Source organism: Cupressus sempervirens, chromosome 9, assembly GCF_028749045.1.
Source record: "Cupressus sempervirens isolate cs-2001-9-10 chromosome 9, ASM2874904v1, whole genome shotgun sequence".
NCBI classification, from domain to species: domain Eukaryota; kingdom Viridiplantae; phylum Streptophyta; class Pinopsida; order Cupressales; family Cupressaceae; genus Cupressus; species Cupressus sempervirens.
In genome coordinates, this window is record NC_143126.1 from 684,716,419 (window position 1) to 684,735,217 (window position 18,799).

Genomic DNA, 18,799 nt, shown 5'->3' on the forward strand with positions numbered 1-18,799 from the left:
TTCTCCAAGAGTAGAAATATATTTTATAAATATATTTGTAGACATCAAGTATAAATAGCATTACCCTCGCTATCCTTGATGTATATTGATACATTTAACGATTTTATATAATATTAAAGACCCATTGTGAATGCTGATTTCATATTGTCTATTTAACAATACTCCAAGAACTCAAGACAACCATAGGAATTGAGTCATATGTCATGAAACATGAATCAAATGCTTGTAATGCATATCCACACTAAAACACCAAACAAAGTTTTTCTTAAACATGTTGTAGAAGATCTATGAATAGATCCCAACCATATAGCATTAAATATATTTTATGAATTAGAAAAGATTCTCCAAGAGTCATCGAGTTGCAATCTACTATGACTACTCTCTCAAAAGAACTAAACTAAAGTGACATCAGAATGGCCTTCAATCATTGATTTTTATTAGATGGTGAATCAAGTAAATTTTCATTTCAAAGCTTGAAAGATACAGCAACTTGAGCCAAGAGTCAGGTGTTGTTAATACAATAGCCAGTGAGGCCAGCAGTAACATGAGCATTCCAAATAAGTTGGAAAGCTCTTAGCTTTCAGATCTAAGTCGTTCCTTGCAAATTGACAATGAATATTGTACAGATTATTAGGGGACTCAATCCAAGAGCCCTATTTATCTTACACCATGGCATTGAAATGCAGCTAATATTCAGTCTCCTCCTGCTCAGCTTCGGCATCATCTTCTTCATTTTCCTCATCTTCTTCTGGAAGATCTGGATCTGCCCCCTGCAAACAAATTTCGACAACAAAATTGCAACAAAAATTATATAAGTTGCAAATATGACATGATCAGGAGAGATTGATATAGGTGAGTGAAATCAACCTTCATCTGTCTTTCCAAACGTTCAAGTCCCTTTTTGGCCGCCTCATTATCTGGATTTATTCTGTCATGACATGACTAAAATTAGTTCAATATACATATCCTCTTCACCATGCCTGAGGAAAGTAAACTACAGGACAATCCAGAAGTACTGCTTAAGAAAGGAGTTTTCCATATAGGCAAATAGGAAATGCCCTGAGAATGTCTATAACTCACAATGTACATGCTGAATTCTAAAACAATTAACTTTGAATTAACATGCATACACAACTTAGCAGAGGGAAATTTACATGGCACAATGAACACAATATAAATTAATATTTTCCATTTATCAGCTTCATGACGTACATCACACTCCGAAGGCCATGACTATGTTGAACATTAATAGAAATTCACACCAACTATAATCTATCCAACAGCATGTTACCCAGTTTTTCAAACATGACCCAAGAGTTTTCAACTCAACAAATTCATCATTTTCTTTCTCAGACGATTGAAAAATATACATCTAATAAGCTATCAGTGTTCCGATCATCTAAGCCTTCATAGCTTTGACCAGAAAGTATACAAGTATTTCGTTGAATTGTGACAATTGTTTGATGTTCTCATTGAAAGTACATGTATCCCACTGAATTTTAGATAAATGCATCCTATGCATTTAATCAGAGGCCTAAAGAAGATGGTTCTATGGAGTCTCCTGACATCAGTGTTTGCCATGCATTATGAAAAGGACACTCTATAAAGTGAATTAGATCGAAGGTTATCCTATGTGTAGAACCTTATGATTCAAAGTCACTTTCGACATAGTGGATCAAAGCAACTACACATCCATTCAAAAATATGTTGATGCTCATTTACATTTGGCTTAAAGTCTATTGTAAAATTTTAAGATTATATCAGATTGTACAGGCCAAGAATGAATAATGTTGACTAATATCTGATTTATGTTGCAGGTTCAAAACTTCAATAATACTTGATCTGAATTTCTTCAGATTCTATGATCTGATTTCTCAGTAATGTATTGGAAATAATCTTCAACTTGAATGCTTCTAATACTGCAGATTTGCCTTACATTTATTGATTTCGATACTTGGCAATATGGGGCCGATCGAGCACATATACTATAAGAAGGTGATGGTGAATGGGCATGTCTCTGAATGGAGACATGACCATTCACTGTCACACCTGTTTGGTGATGTATTAGCAAGCCCAATCAATGATAGTTAGACTTAACAAATAGTCTAAACTTAATAGGATCAGTCCACTCACAGCCTGATAATGTTGTATTGCAGATCAATTATAATCAACCAAGGAAATTAGAATATGTTTCGATTTCAAATAAGGCATGATCTCAAATGAATATATATGTGATCAGGGATAACTTTAAGAAAACCCCCCCTTTGGGAAAAAGTATAAAATTTTGGCAAATTCATCATATGTTGAGGGGGAAAAATAGTTTCTATTGGCAAATTTTTTCTTTAAAGTAGGAATTTTCTTAATTTAATTGGCGATATTTTTTCAATCGTATGAAAAATCTATAAAATCTTGGCAAATCTTTTATTATTGAAGAAAATCATGGATAGAAGTACACATACCTAGAAACCATGATTTTATTATTATTATATGGAGCTTAATTAATTATCAAACTTGAAAGTTTAGTTCATGGTTACCAGGAGACCCGTCTCCCCCCTAAAAGTGGCGTCTCGGAGACCGAGACGCGTCTCGGAGACTTTTCGCGTCTCCGGAGACCTCAAAAAAGGTTGGAGACTTCATGACAAAGTCTCCTGAAGTCTCCCCGTCTCCTAATCCAAAAAGTGAAGTCTCCCCGAAGTCTCCTGATAAAATATAAATGTAAAATATAATATTAAATAATTTTATATATTTTAGACCTCATTTAAATGTTTTTAATGCAAAATTCTAAGGTACTATATGAATTCCGTAACAACTGCTTGGTGATGTACGTGACCTACAGGAACAGGATACAAGTCTAAGACAACATATTGGAAGCTGTACAGGATTGCAGTAAAGATCCCAAATCACATAAATTTATGCGGTTGAGGAATTAGGGTGCAAAAACTGTTGTTAGTGCATTAGAAGATAGTATTACGTATGTTACAGAAATCTGATATGCAAATGCTTGATAATAGTATTATTCCTCATGAAAACCAAGCATCTATTTGCTGATAAAGACTCAGCGATAACAGTGATAGACTAGAGGTTTTATGTATGTTAACATGAATGTATTTGGTCCCATATTTCTGTTTTTTCAAGAGGATATCATGTTTCAGTTTGATGTATAAGTCATATTTGTTATTCGTACCTGTTTATCTGCTGTTGGCAATATCCTAGTACCAATATAGGAATCTTTGTTAGTTGAATCTGTGTAACTGGAAAAAAAACACTATTACAAAATGATTTACTCCCTTTTAAACTAAGCAATCCTAACTCTTAGTTAGAAAATAGAAATCCTAAGTGTGTCTCTATGCATGCATTGATGTTGAATAATTCAATAATTTTCACAAATTTTTTGTAGCAATGCCAATTTGTCAGGTTTTAAAATCTATTTCAGTAATGTACTTCTGTATCTGACCGCTTATTATTATAATCTTTGACAGTTTGACTCTATGAATCTATTTTAATTTTTAATGTGACAACACTAGTATTATTAATTTATTATTTACTTTAGTCTTTTAGTCTTACGGTATTACTATTTTGAAATTTTGAAATTTTGTATTTACTTTTAGTATTAAACTCTTTAAGTTTAAACTATTAAAAATTTATTTTAAAAAAAAAAAAAAAAAAAAAAATTGCCGTCTCCAAGTACCCCCGTCTCCTATTTGAAAAATTGCCGTACCGGTACCAGTACTAGTACCGGAGACCTCAAAGTCTCCCCGTCTCCCGGTGACCTTGGTTTAGTTTAACCCACTTTTATCATTATAGTTTCCCTCCAATAATTGAATGGAGGTTTCGAGGTAGTACCCCTATTATTTATAATCATTGGATGATCCCAAATAAATGGCCTAAAGCCTATTTTGGGCAAGACTTTTAAAAGGATACTAAATTTTAAATAAAGTTATTGAAATAAAGACGTGTCCCCAATCAAATCTATTTTGGGCCAAAGTAAGAAAGGATAAAAAGTTCCAAGGAAAGTCTCCACAATAGAGACACATGTCAAATCTACTACTTAACATGTAACCAAACTTAAATTCTTACCAAATATTGGCGAATATGACCATCGCTTAAGACAAGCCTTGGAAATTGTAGGCGAAAATATTTAATTTATCACGTGAAAAGATTAGACTCCATTGGCGAAGTCAACATTAAAATAAAAATACTTTTGTATTATTATTGGCGGTCGGCCTAAGCATGGGACCCATTTTTTCTAAAGTGTAGGTGATATGGCTACCCCAAAAGTGCAAGAAAAATAGCCAAATTTGGGGTCCCTAGAGAGTAAGATTAGCCAATTGGAAAATATTAGCCACTAAAGTTATCCTTGTATATGATCATTGGTTTATAGACAATGATTATTATATGTATCAGTATGAATAACATATTGGTATGTATATACATATGTATATCCATATGTATGTGTTCCCATATAATTGACCATAGAGATTTGTATATGCCAAAGCTATATACTTTAACAATCCCTCTTAGCTAGGGAATACAAAGTACACACATATATATAATTTAGTATATTCTCCTTATATAAATGATATCACCTAGCTTGTGTTATTAAAGGAAATACTTGAGAACTTCAAATCACATGATATTCTTCTCAGTTATGGTATGTGCATTGACATCAAGTCTCATGATGTCCACCATAAGAGATCATGGTCTCACAATATCCACCGATATTAAGTCTCATAATATCCACCATGATAAGAAGACATAAAGATCTATTGCAAATATCACGTCTCATGATAGCTATCAATATGTACTTTTAACTATCATGACTTGTCTATGAATATCAAGTCACATGATATTCATCATGATAGTAATCTAATCATTATAAAGTTGTCACCTTATAATGTTAGAGTCAACAATTCATCATGAAAAGATCGTCACCTTTTAATAATGTATATAGGATAGGCCCATAAATCATAGTCACACATATGATAAAAGAGTTTACACTTTAAACATCTTTATAAATATTAATACAATTTTGAGACTTAATCTCAGAGGCCTACATTTCAACCATACCAAGTTTCTTTCTGAAGTGATCAACTTTCACCTTTGGAAGAGGCTTGGTAAGAATGCCAGCTGTTTGATCACTCGTATTAATATACTCCAACTGGATAGCTCTTCATTCCACACTGTCTCTTACGTAGTGGTAAGGGATCTCTATATGCTTTGATCTATCGTGAAATACCGGATTCATGGATAACTTGATGGAACTTTGGTTTTTATAGTGAATAATGGTAAGATTCAAAGGCTCACCAAATAAACACACAAGCAATTTTTTAAGCCATACTGCTTCTCTTGCTCTCATTGGTGCTACAATGTATTCTGCCACAGTTGAACTTTGAGCAACTGAAGATTGCTTCCTGCAAATCCAAGAGATCATGTGGATAGAATGCATCAAATAAATGATTCTGCCTTGGTTGAACTTTGAAGATGTTGGATAGAATGCATCAAATAAATGATATCTCACATCAATCAATGACCACATGGAAAAGCATGTGAGCAGATTGACGAGATGCTCAAATGCAAGAGCACCTTTGCCAACATCTTATACTTGTGGAGAAAAGACAACAAGAGTGAAATTTTTGACAGAATGCCTGTAGACATGTCATCTCATTGAAAAAATAAAAAGATTGCAGAAGTGCGCAAAAAGGAGTTGTGGAAATGGTTTTAAAAGCCTTCAACCACAATTGGTGAGAATAATACATACTTTGCGAGCTTTACCGATATTTTCCCTGCTTGCCATAAAATAATAGAGCTCGAAAAAGAGAAACAAACTTGTTTGCAGGGCTTTAGAAATGTAGAAACAAATGCAGTTGAGCTTGTAGCTACACAGGCCTGAAATGCTAAGTGGAATGGTAATTATTATAACTACCACATATGCAAACAAAATGTTGAAGTGTAGACACAGTAATTGAAGCATTTCACATCTGCCTCAAAGAGAGGTTGTGAATTTATCTGGTGAAAAGGCTTTACAAACATTCAGTTGGACCCAAATACTGCAAATAGACATGCAATCAAGTGTAGAGAAAGTGCATGCAGTTTCTGCCTGAATGTTCTGAATAAACGACACTCAATTGGATCCAAATACTCCAAATAGACATGCAATCAAATCTAGAAAAAGTGCACGCCATTTTTGCCTGAATGTTTTGAATACGACATCTCATTGAATGCAATGATTTTAAATTTACAAGAATGTGGATTTGTTGTAACGGTTTGAGAGACTCTTGAGCAGGTTTAATCGGCAGATACAAAGCCAATTTCACACCATCATCAACAAATCTCCACTAATGTCTAATCTTTGGATAGGGTATAAACATTATTCAAAGTGTCATGGAGTACAGAGGAATCTCGTTCGATATTATAACTGCAAGTGCTGCTGGTAAACATACTTGAAAAATGGTCAAGAGAAAAAGGCATTTAAACCAGATCCAAGGTATTCCTGCAAAATGTGGAATCAAATACAAGCACCGAGATCTTTTTAAAGAAAGGGGTGAAAGAAATGCAGTTGCATGAATGTCAATGAGTGCAGGGAGTGCACAGTTGTTATTTGTTGAAAGTGGCCATACAAACTTTAGAGTTTGTGCCATGGCTACCAACCTCTGTCAGCATGCTTGTGGGATAACATACATGCAAAATATTGAGCACGTAAACAGCATTTCAACTGTTCAATGACACTTCACACACAGGCACATGAACCCTTGGCATAATTCTTCAAAGAGATGTCATTTTACAGACTTGCATATGTTGGAGTTGAAAAAATGTAGGAGCATTTAGTGTGGTACACTACATCCAGCCACAGGCATCAACAAGAATAACCAAACTAAAGAAATTAAGAATAAAAGGTGGTCGTGCTCCCAGGTAATACTATTGCTTCAGCAAAAGAAACAAAAAAGAGGTAGGAGAAATTGAAATTCATGCTTATTTATTCTCAGAGGACAGGTTGGGGTTTATTGGAAATCTAAAGCAAGAGGCCACTACTACCATGGTGGGGTGATTCGACAAATTATCAACACAATCTAAAGTAGTAGAGAGAATGTTATATTTGGTGGAAGCTTCACATTATGCATGTACGTTGAGTCATGGATGTATTAGAACACATAATTTTTTCTGTCCTCATAAAGAGCTTCATATTATGCTTCATATATTTGGTGGAAGCTTCAGATTGTTGAGTCCTGGATGTATTACAACACATAATTTTTTCCGTCCTCATAAAGAGCTTCAAAGAACTGATGGTGAGATGGTTACATGGAAAAATGATGCAGACAAAATAAGCACCTCAACTCAAAGCCTAGAAGTTATGAGTTTCAGATTATCCTTTTGTAAAAGGTCACTTACTGTAACTGAAATTTAGAATTCAGGGTTAGTTTTTGTAAAAGTTAGTTGAATAATGAATACTAACTTATCTTTTAAAAGTTAGTTATCAAAAGTAATCACCCATATAGTAAACCTAAGTGGTTACCCGAAGTAGTTACCCTAATTAGTTATATGAAGTGAATAGGGAGTTATGCTAAGTGGTTACAAGTGGGTTATCAAAGAGATCCTATATGTACAAGCTTTAACATTGTAAAAAACTGACCTTTTGCAGAGGAGATACTATGGAGAAACTTTCAAACAGAGTTTTTGGATTTACACAAAGTACATAATTGTTTTTGAATTTGTATATTTTGACAGAGAGAACAAAGAATGCATTTAGTTATATGTTTCAAACGTATTAATGAGTTGTTATTACTTATTTTTCACATGTCAAGTTACTAATCTCTTTATTTAATGGTGAAATCCAATTGGTTTTCCACTTAATGTAAATGATGGGATGAAATGGATTAATTTCTTGATATCTTGATTTGAATGCATTGGCATAGTCTATCTTTTTGCATGCCAAGATTTATCTATCCATATTTTGGCATTGTTACATTCTGTTCTGAAACCCCTTTGTAATATTTATGCATTATGAATCTCAACTAGTATCTGTACGTCTATTCCTGGGGTTTATGTTAATCATTTCCTTGGTTTTATTATGCTTCCTTTTGTACTTTCACGTAAAGGGTGCACAAAAACTACAAACACCCCCATTATATGAGGGAGTTAACCCTCTCAAACACAAAGGAAGATTGTAATTTGATCATAATCTGGTTGCAATCTCTCATACTGTTGGCATGGTTGTCATTGCTCTTTGAGCAAACAAGGTCATTTTGAAGAAAGTATTGCAGTGACAAATTTGCTTACCAACACATAGCTATCTACCATTCTCCATGACTGTAATGGTTCAGGGTAAAAATCACCGTTCAGAACCAAGCACAATTCTCCAATTATAAACTGACGAGCTACAAGGTTCTACTCAATCATCAATAGGTCAACATTGGAGAGTACAATAAGGTTGTTTCCAAGGGTGTGAGTATGGTTCACAAACTATCGTTGCACAACACATGGGTACACCGGACCCCGCAGCTGTACACGAGTCTCTTCACAAGTTTGAGGCTTTCATCGACACTCTTTGAAGAGAATTCTTTAATGTCATGGACAATTATCATTTTTGCATGCTTTAAAGATTGGTGTGGTTTTGATGGTAGGTTACATGTAGGATGAAAACAAGTCGTAAATATAGGGGAACATTCCCTTTATTTCTCCATCTTTTTCTCCACTCCTTACCTATATATAAAGGAGTGAGTTCATTGTACTTTTATCTTTTGTTTTATGCAAGAAGACTATGCTGAAACCTCTTGTAACTTGAAGAACTTGTGTTTCTTGATGCAAAATTTTGAACTAAATAAAAGAAGCAAGTGTTCTAAAAGTTTGTGTTGTGAAGCTTGAGGTTGATTGGTGTATTCTTACTTTGAATTGATTAATCTATCTTTGATTCAATTTATGGTTTGTTTTACATTAATCTCTTGAGCATTCAATTCGAGTTTTTGATGAATTTGTGCTGCAAAAAGAACATTTGCTATAGTTCATAGTAGCTGCAAATACTTAGAACAGGAGGACTTTGTGCTTTAGTTGTAAGCACTTTTATTAAAGTTTGTGAGTATTCAATTAGAGACTTTGTGCCTTATTGTTTTTTTGGATTATAAAATCTTCATTCGGGATAATTGAATGAAACTTTGGGTTTTTGTAACTATTCCACCAAGTATAGAGTAGATCATTATCTTTGATATTGTTCTTACACCAACCTTTGAGCCACTAATATTATCGTAGCAATAAGCACTTTTTTGTTACATTTGAAGGTAATAGTTGTTTGCAAATCATTCTTGAGAAAAGAGGAATTGATTAAGAGAACTGCCCTTATTGTGATTTCAATCAAGTTCTTGTTAATGCTACAACAAGAAGGCAGCCTCCCATATTGTTGAGAGGAGAGAGAAATCTCAAATTCTCGTGGCACTCCCTCTGACACTGGTGGCTGCATTTGTATCCCTTGCATTGTCATCCTTGGTCTCTTTGTCTCCCCCTTAGACCCCATGTCCCTCCTCCCTCGATGTGAGAGTGAGGTTTCTCAACCAGCTTCCAGTGTCTTCCAATAATCTCTCATGGTGTTTGTCTTCATCATTTACTTCGTCACCCTCCTTATGGTACTCTCCTTTTGTACTGTACTCTGCATCTCCGATTTGTTCATTTCTTGTGGCCCCTACCTAGTTCCCTTCAGGCAACCCTTCCCTCTGCAAGTCTCCTCAATTGTCTTTGACGCTCTGCTTGTTCCTCAAGTCTTTGGGCCCTTTGAATACCTCAAACTCATCTATATAGTCTTCTAATTGTCTGTCTTTCTTTAGAAAAAATTTCCTCCTTTTTGAAGTTGTCTTGTCGTCTTCTACTCTCTTCCCAAACCTCCATCTCCCTTCACCTATTCTCCTCAAACCTTCAAAGAATCTATTGGAATCAATTCTTTCGATTGACTTCCTCGCATGAGTTTTGTTGCACTAATAATGTTTGTGCTAAAAGTTGTGGGAGCTTGCTCATCAACAAATTCACAATAGGGCTTACTTTGCCACACTACACTCTCAGGGGCTTGTTCTTCTACAACTTCTCTCCACACGAGTGTTTATCAATGCATACAACAATGAGATGAAGTCTAATGCCAATGCTCTTTCTCCCGTGAACAACTCCTGAAAAGTGTCATCTTCATTGTGGCTACTTCCTTCGTTGATGGGTTGTCCCATTATATGTTATCCACCATTTACCTATTTCACTCCCAGATTCTTTAAAGGCAACGATGCCAAATTTTTACCACTTTGGGTAATATGTTTAGCATGTCCAAAATAGATAGAAACAGAAAGCAGTATAATGCAATGCAACACGATTATCAAATAAGATAAGATAAATCTATTAATATCCAACAAGAGACCACAAGAGGGTCTACAGGGCTAGAAGAAGTACAAGGTAACTGCCAACAGTAGGAACACCAAAATGGTGCCTAAGGAAAGAGCAAGTAAAAAAGAACTAAACAAGATCCCAAAAGAACTAAACAAAGAACAACTAAAATATCTCCGTTGATAACAAGCAGTCCAAAACTGAAAGATAAGGTTCAGGGCAAGAGTGGGCCTCAGGTCATCTTAGGAAAACGATGAAGGTGGTGTGTCGTTGCTGAGTGTCACCTCTACAAGGTCTCCCGAAATAGGAGAGTTAAGTAATTTCTTCGTGCCCCAAGCTAGAGTCACAGATGTGAAGGACGAGCTGATAAGTTGACCTAGAGCCTGTGTCGACATTAACTAGAGCTGCACAGTGTGATCTTGGAGCTTTGTGGCCTTTTCAAGATAAAGGGAAAGACATCATTGATTAGTGTATTTGAAAAAAGTAAGGGGGCCTAAATAGACAGTAAAACCTCTACCTAATCTCATGGTAGATGGGATAACAAAAGTAAAAGTGTGGCTCAGTTTCCATTTCCCCCAAAGAAAAGAGGCAACAAGTTCGGTCCTCTTGGTTAATCTGAAGGTCTGTGTATGGACCATGTGGGATCCCATTTTGGAAGAACCTAAAGAAATGTGGAGGGCATGGGTCTAACAATGAGCAAGGTAAGGAGGGCGCACAATAACCTCATCTTGAATATCCATATAATACTCGGCATAAAAAGGCCGTCCTTGGACAGAGCTTCCTTGAGCTATTACTCTGTGTCATGATAATGTACTCTCTATATATGTTGAGTCTGACAAGCTCATTCAACTCTTGCTAAGAAAGGAGGTGAGCGGGGGCATCTAGAAAGAACTGAAAGTAGGATGATCCATCTACTCCCAACCGAACCCAACAAAGACGATGCCTAGGCATAATAGCAACACACCTTGCCAACGAAATCAAAACCCACAACTTCCTCTGAGGAGAAATAAGCTAGATAAGAGTATCTATGATGACCCTTGACCGAGTCAATAAAGCCCTGAAGATGATGGAGCCAAACTAGGTCAAAGATGGCCCCGATCTTTAAAGGATGGGCCACAAACATGGCCAAAATAACGTGACAAGTGGACCGATGGCACCTAACGATGCATTAAAGAAGTTGGATCTAGACTCTCTTGACCATAGCCCAATCCAAATCCAAGAGAGAGGGTCCCCACACAGCAAAGCCATAAAGTATGGTCTGCTTGACTAAGGGGTCTAAAAGAGGCATGTTGGACATAGTACCCTCAAAGTGGTGTCTGAAGCATTGTCTCTTCAACATAGCAAGGGAAACAAAACCACTTATTAATGCAAGGCTACATGGAAAGTCTCCTACGTAAACAAGGTCCGAAGAAGTTGACCCCCAGGTAAGGGAAAGGATGCAACCTCAATCTCCTCACCCTAGAAATACAAGTGGAGATGGGAAGCAATTGAAGACCATCACCCGAATCTTGCCCAAGTTCACAACCAATTGACGCAAGTCACAAAAGAAAGCAAAACCAACAAGAAGCCATCCAAGATCCACCAAGGAGGAGGCCACAAGAACTACATTATGTGCAAATAATAGAATGGAAGCAGAATCTAATGCAAATTGAAACTGTCATTAGGGAGCAAGAAATCCCAAACGAAGGCCTCAAGCTTGTCAATGTATATGCCAAATAAGGTGGAAGACATAGAGAGAGAGAGAGAGAGAGAGAGAGAGAGAGAGAGAGAGAGAGAGAGAGAGAGCAACCTTGCTTCACCCTAATGGTGCTTTGGATACCCTACAGGGTCCTGAATCTACCTACCATGCTCTCATAAAGTCTCATGATAGTGGTTAGCAAGATCTCTTGAATCCTAATGTCTTTCTAATGACCCATTTTTATGAGTAGGTTTTAGAAAAGTCCTAGAGTGCAATTAGACCCTTCAGAATTTGGTTCTTGATAAAATTTATCATATTTAAATTGATTTGTAAGAGTCATCACTAATATCATGACTAATCCTGAATAATGTCAATATTCACCATGTATCAAATCTTTTAATGGATGGTAGATTTATAGCTACTTGAGTTTGGACATGATCTACGTGGATTTCTCTTTTCCCAACATGAGCAATTTACTCCTCCCCCTGTGCACACTCCCTATCCACTACGTACTAATACTGGAGTTCTTATCAACTTATCCACAATTTATTAATAGTATTAATTATGATTATAATAAGCTCAAATAACGTTTCTTACTTGTAATAATATCTTTAGAAAATCAAGTCTATTTATAAAGATATAAGTACCTCTAATCCCTATATTAATTCGTTTATAACTATGTATCAATCATTTATAATTTTAGGGAGTTCTTCTTAATGAGTATCAATATTAAATATTGACTCTATCACATACATATAAATTTGGGGCTTAATTATAGTTTTATTCTTAATCTAATAATAATTATAGAGACTATAAACAATGTACAAGAATTATTAATAATTATATCCTTCATACTTATACACATAAAACTATACTTATCCTTTGTTATGAAATCCAATACTAAAGTTTTTAGCAACATATATGATATATAATATCATAGGTTATGGGAGGTAGGCCCTAGTTTCATAGGAATCTCATTATGATAGCTTTCTATATTTCCATGTGGGAAATACAAAGCAGTTCTTTCTTAGATAAGTTTGTTCTTTATTTTCTTTGTTCCCCTAGTCTCTGTGGTATTCACATGGATATCTTTATGCTTGCAATATAGTATTTGCCTCAATGAATTGATAGGTCAAGTTTTAACTTAAATGATCTCTCTTCTTTACACATGCTTGCCCTTTTCGCGAGTTTCCTTTTGCTTGTTAATCAATGGGGCCGCTAGTTACATATAAGTGGTGATCTGATTATCACTTTGGCTCTATGTGGGAAGACTAATGTAACAAAGATAATTTAATTAAGTAGTTGGTCACGTGTGTGGCGTTGACGTCATTACATGTATTCATGGGTTCGGCCAATGACAAGGTCGCCCTGTATAATTACTTTCTTCTTTTCTTGCTCGACCAGTTTATATATTTCTTCACTCCTTATCACTCCATGCGTTATATATGTGTGTGCGTGCGCACGCACCAGAATTCAATTGACTCGTCTTTTGCATTATTTAATCTATCAAAAGACTATTGTGTTATATTTAATAATATGATGTTTATAAATAGAGTTTATAGGATGGTTGGAATATAATTTATTATTATTTTTATTGGTTTAGATTGTATTTTTTATACTTATATATTTCTAATAATATACTAATATATTAGTGATATATTTTATCGAGCGATAGATCATATCACTTTATATCTTATAACCACTATTAATTACATATCATTATAAAGGTTCATGACTGTGTCCAAGTCTCTAAAAAAGGGTCGCCCAAGGAATAGAATCAAACACTTTGCAGAAGTCCACAAAGCAACGGTTTAGTTTCGTCGTAAAATCTCAAACCTCCTTGATGATAGTATGCAAAGTCAAAATGTTGTACATGGTGTGAAAGTCTATCTAGAAGCTCACATGTCCCCTTGCCCAACACTTACATTTGTTAAAATCCTTGGATGAATAGTGTTCAGCACGGTGCCATATAGTTTGGCAAAAGTGTGCCCAAGCATGATAGTCCCATATGTTGGGGTCCAAGATAGGCTAAGTCTTATGAATCAAAAAGATAATTAGTCACAACCAAGAATTAGGAAAGCTAGTACAAACCACTTAGTTAAAGAGTATTGTGAAGGAGCCCAAAACTCTGATACCAAGCTTGAAGAGTTCCCCTTGGAATCCTTCCTCATCCACAGCTCTGCTACAGTTCATGAATTTGATTGCCTAACAAATGTTGGAGAAAGTGAAGAGATGGAAATGAGATGGGGGTGAGGACGGGAGGAGGCTAGTCAGGGATATTATAGAGAGTGGAGGCATACGAAAAAAAAGAGCTATGATCCAAGGTGGAAGAGGGGAGGATGGCGAGGGAATAGAGTTCGCCACAAGAGCTTGAGGGACTGCAGGATAGAGGCACTAGGGGATCTACATTGCATCATGAAGAACAAATGCTTCTTATGGTAAAGAACGGGATAGTAGGCAAGTCTTAACTAAGAAAATAAGGGTGAATGGGTGGAGAAGGTCATGTGAACTAAGCAGTGAAAGGACTTAAAGTCCATTTTGAAAAACTCATTCAAAGGACGAGAGGTCTTGCGCTTGGAATTGTGGGATAAATTCGGTGGGGGATGGAGAGAAGGGCAGATTCCCAAAAAGAAAACGCAACTAAATCAAACATGGTGGACAAACCCACACAACTAATGAGGGGATCCTGGGGAGGGAGTCGTCTAAGATGGAGGACAAAGAGGTCATGATCACCATCAATGAAGCAAAAGGACGTGCAAGTGAGGGTCGTCTCAAGGAGGGAGGGGGCAATGAGGTGAGGGGGAGGGAGACCCTAAGAGTAAGGTTGAAGAGAGTGTTATTGAGTAGGTGAAGGATAGAAACAACGAAGCTATTGATGAAGGGAACAAAGGCAGCACAAGAAAAGACGAAGTCCATTATATTTGCACCACTGTAATGAGACTAGAAAGTAAATAAATTGGATCTAGGAAAGCATGAGAGTCCATTTAAGATCACAAAGCTTACAGACTCACATAGCTAGAGTAAATAGTGACTGTACCTATCGAGGGATCCACTATTCTACTGAGAAGAGTGATGCAAGCCTAGAATACTCAAATCCAACTAGAAAGTACTAACCAAATAGTTCCATGGTCGTGGAAAGGGGTCTAATAGTCTACGGTTTGTGCATTAAAGTCCCTTAGAATGATGATGTTCCCCAAGGTTGAAAACCCAGTAACATAATCATGCAAGTCCTCGTAAGGTCAATGCTCTCCAACTGTGTACAACATAGGATGAGGAGGTCGGCAGGAAATTAAAAAATTGCAATGAAGATGTCTCTGTAAAGTGATGTCATACGGATGATATGGATTCACAGGTCGAGCTGTCAGAATGAACCACAACAGTTGTATTGAAGAGGTGGTCTTTGACCAAAGTAGCAACACTACCCAACCCTCTAACTAAACCAAACAGCCTAACCTCGTCTCTAAAAACATACAACCACTAGAAATTGGTGATGGCTGAAAGAGGACAGAACTATGCACATGTCAAGCGTCTTCGTAACTAAAGAATGCCAATAAACTGATAATGTCTTGAAAGAGACGTGACAAGGACCATAAAGTACCACTATCAGTCCAAAAATTGGCACACAAGAACCATTGTGAGAATCCCTCACACGTAACTGCCTGAGGCCATCATTTGGCCTTAGCGATTGACCTTGATTATCATCTAGGAGGAGAAGAATCCCAAATAACATCTATGAGGTTCCTGATAACAACTCACTTCTTGTTGTGTCTAGCCTCTACAACAAACCTTGGGGAGTGTTTTAACTCTTTCACATGTGATTTAGTGAGATCCTCATTACGATAAATCTTCGTGGGAAGATGAGAAAACTTCCTCCTCTCCCTAAGAACCCGAAGATGATTAGTCAATGAAAGGAGCCTGAGAAAGAGGTTGTTATCGGAGAACTCACCAACTTCTTTATTAATCTCAGGAAATGCTTAGATTCATGTATTCAGACTCGTAACGACAACATTACCCCTTCATTCACAATGACGTTGATCAAATACAAGTACATAGAATATAAAGTGTCAATGAACTGCAATGAACCATTACAATCAACCAACTACCCAAACAGCCTATACATCGAGAGACACTAATCATAAGTTAACTAGTTTTACTAATAACAATGCCTACTAGTGTGCTTGAGTGTTGTACCTAGTAAATTCTTCTCCAAGGTTCTAAACACACGAGCTTAAGCTTACTCAAAGACCACATAGAATTATTCCCACTTTTGGTAGTATTATCACTTTTCCACCTTAAACAAGAATTCTATCTTTAGTGGGCACATGACACTTTAACTTTTCAACTTTTCGAGGATGTTCCACCTTCAGTGGTCGAATCCCACTATCACTTTACTTTTCCAAATTAGATAGGTCATGAGTTATCACTTTATGTATAATATCATAAGATTAAGACACTTGTCATAATTTTGTCTCTTATGTTCTCACCTTGCCCTATTTGACCAAGAGTTCTCCCATGTACTATTCATCTAATCAATACATTTTATGGTAATATTCATATGAATATACTTTATTTTTTTTGCATATTATCATCTCTTGCTATTGTCCTTTCCATTACACCTCTAGATCTTGGGTGGTTATCTCCACAACCAAAAAATACAAAGTATCCGAGCTTGATGAGCATCACTGGATAGCCTTTTGAGAAATTGGAAGGCACTTTTTGAGGGATTTGGACGGGGGGCTCTTCTTTGAGGCTTTCTACTCTAGAAAATATTGGTGCCTACTAGTGTGAATCTAACGTTGACGTTAGATTTAAGATGTCCAAACCCCCCAAGATCAACTTTTGTTTCATCCAAATCGAACATTAAATGCTAATTCAATGAGCATTTGAAGGTATATGTTTGCCAAAATCTAAAGGTAGCAGCCATTTTAGGACTTTTTAGGCCAAAAATATGGGCTCAAAAGTCTCAAGAGCCCCATATCACTATTAAAATAAATTTTGGTGGTGCCTCAGATGGCAATCCAAGTTCGAGTGGTATTGGTTGTCTAGCTCAAAATGAAGAGGGAATTGTGTTAGCAGAATGATTTGAAGCAAACCATTTTGCCACAAATAATATGGTTGAATTGAGGGTAGCTCTAAGGGCTCTAGAGTTGGGCAAGGAGCTTGGAATTAAAAACATTTCACCTTGAAATCGATTCTCTCATCACTTTAAATGCCATCAGACAAAATTATACCCCAAACTAGACCTTCAGTAAATGGTTGGCATCAATAGAACAATTGATTGACAACTTTTCAAATCATCAAAATTTAAATGTGTATTTAGAAGGAAACACTTTGGCTGATGAAGTTGCAAAAAAGGCTTTGGTAGCTAACAACATGTAATATTTCAAAGTGACAATGAAATAACCTAGAGGAATAATTATAAGCATTTATGAATAAAACACACAAAACAATCCACACTAATAGAGCTCACAGATGCCATGTTTTGTATCGCCTTGCAATGGAGGAGCAAACGTTGGATGATAAACTATGTGATGTAGAAAGCAAGCTTGAGGAGCCCAATGAGTTTAAGTCGGACTAAGGGCCAACGAGATCAAGTTTATTTTATCTATATCTATAGATAAATTTGTTGAAGCTTGTATATGTATTCCCATTTTGTATTCCAGGAATGCATACATGATATAGAAAATATAGGCTAAGGAAGCTTTTGTAGATTTGTCAACTCCTATGAAGGATGATGTATTAGTTAAAGTCATGGTCTACAGGTTTGCAAATGGATAGATGCTGAATAGATGGGTTGATGTAATTTTGAATATTTTAATATAAATGGGGGTTGGCCCCCACCATCTACCTATCAAAAAAAGAGTAATTAATCACTAATAAAAATTTAGAAAAAATTGTTTTTATTTTTAGTAAAGTTTTTATGTAAATTCTTTATTAGCATTTAATAAATGTTTCTATTTAAACTTCTAATTAGTTTTTTTTAATTTGAAATTAAACAATCATACAAATTTAGGAAAGTTGTTTTTTATCCACCTATCATGCATGTAATGCAACACTCCACCAACTAGCAACTCAATGGAAGTTTGTTCCTTTTACCTTGGCAACATTCAATCGGAGGGCATAATTAACCATCTTCTACACGACAATTCTTTGGTGCATCATCTTTGTGTTTCCAAGTTTACATCATTAAAATCATGTTGTGATCTCTTTGCATGAGCCATAAATGCACTAAAATAAAGTGCCAAATAACTTCATTGATCTCGGTTATTAATGCTTGATTTGATGTAATCCTTCGATATTCGGTAGCTTAGGACCTATCTTGTGGGACTTGGTACATGTCTTCAATCGAGAATCTATGTAATTTCAATATCCAGTTGATGCTAATCCAAGTGACTCAATGCCTGATCTTCATCATATTGCAGCGAGAGATTTATCATCAGTTCTTTATCGATAGTGGTACTTGATTTTGCAATAGTTTGCCATTCTTGATGAAATATTGCCTTTATTTGTTTTGAAAAGGAGGACTATTGTTTGAGATCATTAGACCATCTTTACAGGAAATTCTACATTGAGGGAAGCATTCATAGTCTCTCTTCTTTTGTCTTATGGGGGGACTTTTTTCCTCACATGAGGTTTTGTCTCTCTCATTTATATTAAGTGTTTGGGTTTCATCTATCTTTTGAGGACTTTTGTCTCGTTGGGCTTTTCCCTTTTGCTAGAGATTGCATTGCGTTTGCACAGGGTACCAAAGATAACCTAGTAGTTTTGACCCAT

The 18,799-nt window shown here is 36.0% G+C and overlaps 1 protein-coding gene across 1 annotated transcript in view; it reads right to left on the reverse strand.

Moving 5' to 3' along the window:
- Nucleotides 1-414: 414 nt before the first annotated feature.
- Nucleotides 415-18,799, reverse strand: part of APC7 (tetratricopeptide repeat (TPR)-containing protein) — a 316,090-nt gene continuing 297,705 nt past the window's right edge. The window contains exons 17-18 of the mRNA XM_089801665.1: nt 868-928; nt 415-770 (exon numbers count right to left, since the gene is read on the reverse strand). Coding sequence (XP_089657791.1) covers nt 687-770; nt 868-928 — 145 coding nt within the window. The 3' untranslated portion in view covers nt 415-686. The remainder of the gene's footprint in view (nt 771-867; nt 929-18,799) is intronic.